Below are 10,265 nucleotides of genomic sequence, written 5' to 3'. Positions count from 1 at the left end.
CCCTGCCCCTCAGGGGCAGGAGGAGAAGGCTTACAATCTAAGTGCGTAAAAGGGGAGAAGGGACTGGAGAAAGACATCAGGAGGGTGGGAAGGTGGAGGAGGAGCAGAGAGTGGGACCATTCTACTAAGTGGTTCTACTAAGCACTGTACTAAGCACTTGGAAAAGTACAACAATAAACAGTGACATTCCCTGCCCACAACGAGCTTAAGTGAGAGGGCAAGGCAGGGGAGTTCCTTCAGGTTTAAAACCAGCCCAAACACATCAGAACTGTCAACAATGAATGTCAGTACTGGAAAGAGGCACCCACTTCAAGTATCTCTCGGAGATCAGCTGCCTTTTTGGAGGCTGGTAACTACTGCCCTCTAAAGCCCTTTCTGAGCAAGTTTTCATAACTGTATGGGGTGGGTCTGTCTTTCCAAGTGTCACCTTACAGTTGATAAACCTTACAAAATAACTTAAGAATAGCTCTTCCCGACAGGGGTGAAAAGCGCATCCAACTCCCTCCTTCGGAATAAAGCCACGCAAAGCTCCGACCCAAGAAAGATCCAACACATGTGACTTTCACCACAGGAAAACTGTGCTCCACATTCTCAAAGATAACCAAGGGTTGGTTAGCTACTCCTCCCCCCCCACTTTTCTTAATATCCCCCCACACACCCCAAAAGCCATACTCAGGGGACACCGGATAGGTATGAGGGGTTACAAATATTCCGATTTTATTATAAATAAAAATACTGTTTTGTACATAAAAACCGCTGAAGTGTTCCATTTTGTTTGCCGCCCAGAGAGAGCCAGACTGCAAAGGTTAAGGCAAATAGCTGAAGTGAAGGCACGCACATTGGGGCCACGGTCAAGACTCAAAGGGAAACTCTAGGGAGAGAACAGCGGTGGGCGTTCTCCGTGATACCTGGTGTCTGCCGCAGTTCTCCTGTCAATCTCATTACATGAAGAACAGAGAATGGCAAGAGTACAGTGGACTAACGGCTGTAAAGTAGGAGTGTAATGAAAAGATTTTCTTATAAAGAACTTTTATTTAAAAAATAAAATTCTGTTAAAAAAAAAACACACAGTTCAAGGAGAAGAGGAGGAGGAGAAAAGCAAGAAAACACCCTGGCCCAAGACTAGCCATGGTGTCCCTGGGTAGGAGAAGAGGGGAGATCTCCCCCCTATCCCCCGGCAGTTTCTCTTTAGTCACTTCCTGCAGGCTGGCTGGGATGGTGGGCCAGGGGACCAGAACAGCAGCTGGCCAGGAAATACTGATGGAAAAACCGGACGAGAAAACAATTCCTCCTGTGGTGGCGTGGGGGACATGAGAGAAGCAAAGAGGTCAAAGGGTAGGAGCATTCCAAGTCAGAGAATTTTTGGCAAACTGCAAGTGCTCCAGGAAGACGGATGGGGGGGAGGGAATAATCCCAGACCTCATCAAATGGCCCAGTCAACCTTCCTGAAGCACTGTCCCTGATCCCTGACAGATACCCAGCAATTGAGCTCTGACACTTCACATATCTCCCTTCTGCTGGGACATTTCCAGCTCTCGGCACCTTCTGGACCCAAGATGGTGCCAGGAAAACCCTGGAGAAGCACTCCCTCCCACCATCTCCTATCTTGGAGTCACGACTCTGAATCACCTGGCACTGCATCTAAAAGATCTGAGGTGCTCCTTTCTCTTGAGAGGCTGTGTGTTCAGGCAAGCAGATTATTATTATTAATACCACAGAATACAGATACCGCAAGACACAAACCAACGGGTGCAAGAGAGAGTAATGGGGGAGAAAAGGAATTTATCCCAAAGAACAATTGGAATATCCCAAGGAAGAATTCAAGGGGAGAGTGGGAGAGGCAGTGGAGGAGGAGCAATGAGGAGCGGTAAAGGTGTGCTGAACTACCTGAAAGCACATAGAAGAGAAAAGACACTGCCACTCTGGAAATAGGGCCAAGTATATTTACATAAAATGACTTTTCCTCACTCTATATAATCATGATAAACAAAACAAACAAAAAAAAACCACATTCACACAAAAATATAAATTTGAAATAATTAATAGCACCAGTGTGTGTCAGATAATAGTTTCTTCCCCGCTACGCAAAGTACAAAGTTGCATAGTGTTAAAGGCTATATATGAATCATAAAGGCAGGGGCAGGGGAGATGTCAAACTGTGATCTAAGGAGACGGTTGCAGGATTGAGGAAAAAGAGGTTGAAAAACTCCCTACAAGAAGAGAACGGGAGGGAGGGTTTGTGATACACTTAAAATGACAAGATGGAGTGACGTGTCGGTGGTGCCAGCTATCTGAAATACAAAGAGTGCAACTGATCTGCCACCAAGTTAGGCATAAACAAACCGATTTGGTACGATTCAGAAAGGCGGGGCTTTCGGGAGAAAACTGGGACTAAGGGTTTGAACGTTTCATCTCTCTCCCCTGAAAGAGCAACGGAAGCAGCCAGGCCTGGCGACGTCGATCGGGTCAAAAATCCTAGTCTTTTGCGGGATGGAGTATGAGCAAAAGATCTGTCAATCAAATGATTCACTCTCACTAGATGAGTAACACTAGCTCCATCACTAACCAATAAGAAAAGCTCTACGAATACATTTTCTTTCCTTTTAAAAGACTTCAGTGGTTATTCCATCCCTACTCCAAATCTCTACTAACCACAGGCTCAGGGATGCAGAAAGGTTTCTAACTTGCAAGCTGCCACCTGGGAGAATGAAACTAGCCAGTTGGCTAGGAGCCTGGGGGAAAAATTTTTGTTTCTTTTGCTGGTAGTTGTTTTGAGGGAAACCTTTCACTTCACTCCTCCTGAAACCAGATTCTCCTCAAGACTTGATAAGTGGCTCCATCTTTCTCTGTGGCTGCTTTAGCATACTGCGCTCGGAACACTTGCTAAAACATTAGATGAATGGCTAGTGAAAATCCTAGTTTGCCACCAGCTTCGGCAGAGAGATGTTTCCTTCGTGACTCTGCTAAACCAGGAACAAAGGTAAGGGGAAGAGTCAACTGTACTGCTCCAAGCTATTCTGGTTGTCAATCTTTTCCTTCATCAAAACAAGAGAGCATTCTGGGTCTGAGGAGGTTCTGCTGTGTGAGCAGGAGGCCAGAGTCTGCGTGCCTCGCTGAACAGTACAGTTCACAGTCACATCTGCACCACTGAACTGACATCCAGGTCAGGCCGTGTCCTTGTGCAAATCAAAGGGGAAAGTGAAAATGAGGTGGAGCTTTTCGGGTGGAAGAGAGACTCTTTTGGAAAAGAAAACCCTTTCATGTCCAGAGGTGAATTTTTAATTGGCTTCTCTTTAAACTTTGCAACTTTTCCTGGTTTGGAAAGAAGAGAGTGACTGACAGCAGCGGAGAGTTGGGGGGTCTGAATCGGGTGATCTGTGAGTCAAGGCACTCCCCAGCCTACAACCGCTCCACCAGCCCCTGGGGGGATTAGCTGCCCTCCCCGCCCTGCCGGTGAGCCCTTAAGGCTTCTCAATCGAGGGAGTGTTGAAACAGCCAGATGGCAAGGTCTTCTTGATGTCTTCCAGGTTGCGAATGTCTTTCAGGATCTCCTCGATATCCCTGTTGTAGTCCACAATGGCAGCCTCCTGCTTCTTGGCTTCGCTCTCTAGGTCGGCCACCTTCCGGTCCAAGTCACTGACTGTCATCTCCTCTTTGGCTTGGTTCAGGGTCCCCTCGATCTCATTTAGCTTGTTCAAATCCACTGTGTCCAGCTGCCCTAGAACACCGATGAGCAAAAGAAACGTAACATTATTGCTGGCAAAGTCAGAGTTATTGGACCTCAAGAGGTTAAAGGCCCAGAAGCTTAAACCAGGTAAATGGAAGACGGCAGAAGGTGACTTCTGGGTTTTGGACAACAGCACATGGGGATCCCTGCCACCCACAGAGCTAACCTGAATCCAGCTGGAGTAATTAGTAGCTTACGGGATTACTAATTACTAATTTATGGGATTAGTTTGAACGGGACAAGAAAAAGTACTTATTTGGGTTTGTGATAAAATGCTAACTACATACTTGCCTATGGGACAGCATGATAATCATCAAAAGCATACTAAATTCAAAGGGAATCTTCAGGGCCTGAGACCTCAAACTTCACTTGTGTGGTTTTTGAAGGTCATTCAAGTCCCAGACTGAAACTGCAACAGTATTATGCTTAGCCTGTGATGCAGATGCTGGTGGTGGTGATTCTTGTGCCTCCCAAAGAACACAAGAATTGCTAGCGTCTGTGCCTGGACTATTGACGGACCTTGGAGGTTCCTCTGGGGTGGGTCTATCCCGGGAAAGGGAAGAAGGGTGAGAGGGAGACGTCCTGGTCTGAGACTGAGAAATCCCTGAATCCCACTCTGGACTGGAACCAGGCTGAGATGAATCCAAGTGGACCTCCAGGGATGGTAGCTGGCTCATCATCAATCATATCAGTATCAATGATATTTATGGAATGCCTACTCAATGCAAAACACTGTTCTGGGCATGTAGGGAAAATAAAATTTGATATCAAATTTAAAATAAAAGGTTATTTCAAGCAGACAGTTTTCTACCATAAACTTGGAGTAATAGCAGATAGTTGAAAATATTGTATCCAAGGTCACAGACTAAAGATACTTCTCCTGATTAAGTGATGATGAAATATGCAAAATTCTCAAGTTTGGAAATGCCACCAGCTGCTTAAAGTTTACTTGCAGCTCCTACTCTCCTAACAGCACCCATCTGCCATAGCCAAAATCTGAGTTCATTGTCAAACATCCATCGGTAAAAACTGAAATGAAAAACTCCCTACAGAATTCCACTTGGGCACTCCCTCGCTACGAGAAGATAATGGAGGTGGAGGGGAGGGATGTGATTATATTAAAATGACAAGATGGAGTCCTCTGTAAAGCATCCACCTGTGAAAACTTCAGTGAAAAAGCATGTCAAGGGATAAGAAATGAAGATCGCTCTGTTTTTGCCCCAGTTCAAGTGTTTGCTGTCAGCACTGAGTTTCTCAACTCATTAGGATATTCCCTGAACATAGGTGTTCAGAGGGCTGATGCTTTCAGCCAGACTCAGAGATTGGAATGTGACCAACTGAGATGGGGGTTAGAAGAGGCTTTTATCAACTCAGTTCTGCACCTCCCTATTAGCGGGTTGGTGGCATGGGAGGATCACTTTCATTGTGCATAATGAGCTGACTGCAAAAGGCAAGTCAAAGATAATACTACGCCTGTCTTCTAGTTTGCAAAATACGTAGCAAAATAAAGTGCGGAGACCCAGATGGTTCTTCACAGTGACGGTCGGTGAAATCGTCTTCTACTGCCACATACCTAGTTGTTCCAGAAGGCTATTGATGGTGGTGAGCAGGTTGCCAACAGAGGTCTTGGCTTTTCTTGCACTGATCTCCGCAGCCTGGGCAGCCTGTGAAGCCTAAAAGGAAGCAGTATGCGTGAAATATGTGAAAAGGTCCCTCCTGAAACTATTTTATTTCCTTTTGTCACTTTCTCCATTAGGTACCCAGGCTAGGCTCTGACTTCCAATTTCTGCTTTCCCTTTTCTAAGTATATCACGCTCTAAACTGCCCTACGATAGATTTCAAATGGATTTTTCATCCTTAACTCCCTCTCCCGATAATACAACTAATATGTAAATCACACAACCTATACTCAGTCACCCGGACGCCTCATGAACAGTAACGACAGCACAACCAAATCCAAGTACTCAAAATGGGGGTTAACTTTCTCACGCATCCCTCCTCCCTTCTAGAGTGTTGGTATTCTGCACTAGAGTTGAAGATGTAGAGAAAGATTTATTTAATTTTCATGTCCCTGGCCAGCCCATCAAGAAGCAGCAAGTTCTCTCCCAAGGGACTAGATGGAGAAAATGGCCCCATTCCCAAACTTGTTCTCAAGATAAGTCAGGGTGATAATAGGGTTGCTGGAGAGCTATTCCATATGACCCTCAAGTGCTTTCATACCTATGAGAATCCTTGCCTTTGAAAAGAAAAACATTCCATTGGGTTTAACATTTCTTCGGTTTAGATCAGCAAAGGAGAATGGCTTTGGGAAAATTTCCATGAAACTTGAACCAATGAACAAACTGTGCATGAGTCACAGGAAATTAACTCAAGAGGAAGCAAATGAATGTTGGAAAAACAGATGCGCTGACTGGTCTGACTAACTCTGGCCAGGATGGAGATGAGAGTCTGGGATGCTGGATACTTGAGAATGATACACCCTGATACGCTTTAATTAGCATTATTTTGGATTTTTTTTATCATTGCCTTTGCAGAAAACTCGACTTGCATCTCTGGGTGGTTTTAAAAAACGTAACCAAAAAGTAATTCACTACAGTCTAAGTGTATAGCTTTGTTTAATTTCCCCTGCTCCTCAGAAACAGTTTAATTTAAAATATAAATTGCTTTCTGACATATGAAATGGATCGTTGAAATTCTTATACATATGGTCTTCACTTCACAATTCAGATGGGGAGTTGGAAAATAGTCGTTTTGCAGAGGAAAAAAGAAATCACTTCCTCAATCAAAATTAATAGAAACACACATAAACCTCAGAAATGAAGTTTGCTATAAGGCTTGTAGATGCTCTAAGAAATTAAGGGTGCCACTGTCGCCCAAATGTTAGATTTGAGAGGTCTAGAGAAGAGCACTGGGCTCAGGAGCTAAGAAAACTGGAGTTCTACACTTGGCAATGACATCAATTTACAATGTGACCTTAAGCAAGTTGCTTACATTTGTGCTTTCAATTCCATTTGAGAATGTGCGGATACCACCACTTATCCTGCTTCTCCCTCCAGGGCTGCTTGAGGCTAAATAAAATGATATGCATATAGAACTTTCTTGGGGAGAGTGCTACGTGAAACTAGGATGCAGTTATCTTCACATCTGTTAGAGTAACTGACAGGATATGCTACTACAATGCAATGTCAAATTAATGGAGTTCCCCACCTTCCATCAACACAATTGAGATTATCCTTCCAGTCCCTAAGTAAGGATGCCAAGGACATCTTCCCCCAGCTCCCTTTAGCTGGGATCCTCAAGGACTCTGAGGGATTTGGGGGAGCTAAGGAGCCTGGCATCTGGGTAAGGCAGGTCTGTCATGCCAGAATGGGGAAATCCTGCGGCCTGCATGGAGCATGGGGTTGGCAACTTGGGAAAACTTTGCCCGAATGTTACGGGGGGTAATCAAAACCCCAATCGGATCCCTCACTTCCTCTTTTGGACACCTTTGACACGGACTTCCTTGACTATAGCAGAACTGATGCTATAGTAGAACTGATGCTATAGTAGTAATAGCAGCAGCATTCTGAGTGTTTCACTTGGTGCAGGGCACTGTACTAGGAGTTTGGAAATGACATGTTGCTTGCTCACAAAGGGTTTACGTTCTGACAGAGACAAACATAAAAATATTTACAACTAGACTGCTCACAGTAATTGAATATGCATGAATAGTTGACTGCTGAAGAGGTTATGAATAAATTTGTAAGTCTAAGAGTTGGCTGACACAATTTAGGATCCTAGTTCCTTGTGGGAAGGGATCATGTCTACCAACTCTGTTGTACTGTACTCTACCAAGTTCTTAGTTCAGTGCTCTGCAAGGCATTAAGTACTTAATAAATACCTTTGATTGATTGATTGACTGATGTTAGCAGATAAACTGGGAAGGATTTACAGAGCAGGTGGGATTTTAGGAGGGCTGCAGCTAAGGTAAAAACACCAGTGTCCTTTATATTAGGTCCAAGCAGCAATGCTTTAGCCAAGTAGAGGCTAACTGGGCACGTGAAAACTGAATTCTACTACCCACTATTAGGTGGAACTCAGTAAATTTTTTCCACCCCTGAAACCTGATTTCACTGAACTTTCTCTTTTTGAATCTTTCAAACACAAGTGGTTTTCTGTTGCATGTTACTACAGGATGTCTTCAGCAAACAATCACACAGCAAAGAAAATAAAGCTGATGGGTGAAACCCTCAAAATGTGCAAACCCTTCATAAAACTCCAACTTTGCAATAATACTATTTTGTTACTTAATTCTTGATACCTGGTAGCTAGGGGGCAATGGTGTTTTGCAACAGGAACACTTGTCAGGTAATCCTTCATCTGGGTCTTTCATTTCAGTCTCTAATTCGCTACTCAAACCAGACAGCTGGTGAAGATCCAAAGTGAGAAGTGGAATGCCAAAATTGCCCCTTTGGGCAATTCATTTCATTTTCATTGTTGGATGCCCTTTTGCCCACAGTCCTCTTCACTCTAAGTTCATTGTGGGCAGGGAAAGAATCTAACAACTCTGTTATAGTACAGTGCTCTGCACACAGTAAGTGCTCAATAAATGACTGATTACCCTTTACTCATGAACCAGGATATAAGAATAACTTACCATCCCAGCCATCTCCATATCCTTGTTAGCATCATCTTGCTTTTTCTGCAGTTCTTTTTCTGCCTCCTGCAGCTGCTTCATCATCTCATCCACCTCTTTATCCAGACCTGTGACTTCTGCAAAAGTCCTGTCTGCTTCTGCCTTGGTGCTGTTGGCATTCTAAGCATACCATATGTAAATTATTTATCTTGCCGAAAGATGTAAATATGGGTTGAACGTAAGAAAGTAGCAAGTCTTGATACTTTTTCTTTGTTTTCCCAACTCCTTCCCACCCTGCCACCACAAACCTTTTGGACGACACTGGCAATCTTCTCCGCCTCGTGGGCCTTGTTCTTGGCCTCAGTGGCATCTGCAGCAGCATTGCCCAGTGCCATATGTGCTTCTTTTGTCTTTTCGTTGGCTTCAGCAATAGTCTGGTTAATTGCAGGGATCCTCTTCAGTGCCTCTTCTGCTGCTGTCTTGTTATCATTTACCCGTCTGTCAAAATCTAAAAGCAAGTTAAGCAAATGGGCTTTATCCCGCTGGTCCTGGCACTTGGGAACACTTTCAGATCCTGGGAAATTCAACGGGATTTCACTACGAGGAAGGACAGAAAAGCCAGCATCTGGGTCACCTGATGATTGAAGCCTATGTCAACATGACCCTAGAAAAAAAAGAGTGCAGCACATTTGGGCCCTAAACCAACTTGGCTGAGTTTAGAGGGGCTCTTTTGTCTTTTCTCTGCATTTCAGTACCCTTTGGGCTCCACCTTCAGCTCCATGGCATTTATGTACATACCTGTGATTTATTTTCATTAATGTCTGTCTTCCCCTCTAGATTTTAAGCTCATTGTAGGCAGGAAACATGTCTACCGACTCTGTAATACTGCACTCCCCCAAGTGCAATATTACAGTGCTCCACACAGGAAGCGCTCAATAAATGCCATTGATTAATTGACCTAAGGCAAGTCACTGATCACCCCAAATGATTCTAAAAAAACCTTTTTCAGCAGACAGGTAACTAAAACTCAAGAAACACTTATGCCTTGTCTTGTCCTTTCCGATGTGATAAATGAAAAGAATTAAGTATTGGGGGAACAGAAAATTTGTTCAATAAGGACAACTTGGTTTTCATTTGCCAGTGCCTATGCCACCCACTACACCACCAAGGAAAGAAACCCCATCAGACTACCCAGGCCTCTGGCCTAGTGGATAGTCTGTACCTTTCAGGTTGTTGAGAATGTCATTAGCTTCTTGCAATGTGTTTTTTCCCTTCTTAGCAGCTTCCTCAGCGAGAGCTTTAGCAGCATCAGCTCGGGCCAAGAGCTGGTCAGCTGTCTGTAAATGCAGGACAGACAAATCAGGGACCTCTAATAAACCATCCGGCCTTCTCTCTCTTTCACCAAATCTACCCTCATTGGCTCTGCCTTTCCAAATGTGACCACCAGTGTCCACACATCAAAAATATGATTTATCCAAAAATAAAGGTTCTTTCTCAGTCAAATGACTTGGTACCTTTGGGTCCAGGGTCCCAGCTAAGAGAACTCACCTGTTGCTCGGTCTTTCCTTTCTCCAAAAGATTCTTTACTTCCAATTCCTTCCCTTTCATGTCTTCCCTGAGGTCTTCGTAATCCTTCAACTTCCTGTCTATCAGCTGGTCCAGATCTTTAGCCTCCTTTTTTATCTTATTTGCTTCATTCTTGAGGGAAGAGAGAAACCCATAATGAAATTTACTTGAGGAGAACTAAACTAGGGTTACTTACATTCTGAGTCAAAGGGGCTAGGACCCAACATTCAGGGATTTTCAGATGTCTGTTTGGAGGGAATGAAAGATGGTTGATGGTGCAACAGGTTTGTTCTACAATATATCAACTTTTCCCTCTGCAAAATGGCAATTCCTTCGTTTGGGCCCTGAGCATGTTGT

The 10,265-nt window shown here is 44.1% G+C and overlaps 1 protein-coding gene across 1 annotated transcript in view; it reads right to left on the bottom strand.

The window, feature by feature from the left end:
* Nucleotides 1-691: 691 nt before the first annotated feature.
* Nucleotides 692-10,265, bottom strand: part of LAMC1 (laminin subunit gamma 1) — a 99,159-nt gene continuing 89,585 nt past the window's right edge. Inside the window, 6 exon segments of the mRNA XM_029080974.1 lie at nucleotides 692-3,718; nucleotides 5,301-5,400; nucleotides 8,364-8,522; nucleotides 8,651-8,850; nucleotides 9,565-9,679; nucleotides 9,891-10,040. Of these exon segments, the coding sequence (XP_028936807.1) occupies nucleotides 3,462-3,718; nucleotides 5,301-5,400; nucleotides 8,364-8,522; nucleotides 8,651-8,850; nucleotides 9,565-9,679; nucleotides 9,891-10,040 (981 nt within the window). The 3' untranslated portion in view covers nucleotides 692-3,461.

Source organism: Ornithorhynchus anatinus, chromosome 16 (genome assembly GCF_004115215.2).
Source record: "Ornithorhynchus anatinus isolate Pmale09 chromosome 16, mOrnAna1.pri.v4, whole genome shotgun sequence".
NCBI classification, from domain to species: Eukaryota; Metazoa; Chordata; class Mammalia; order Monotremata; family Ornithorhynchidae; genus Ornithorhynchus; species Ornithorhynchus anatinus.
This window is presented reverse-complemented; position numbering and strand designations above follow the sequence as displayed.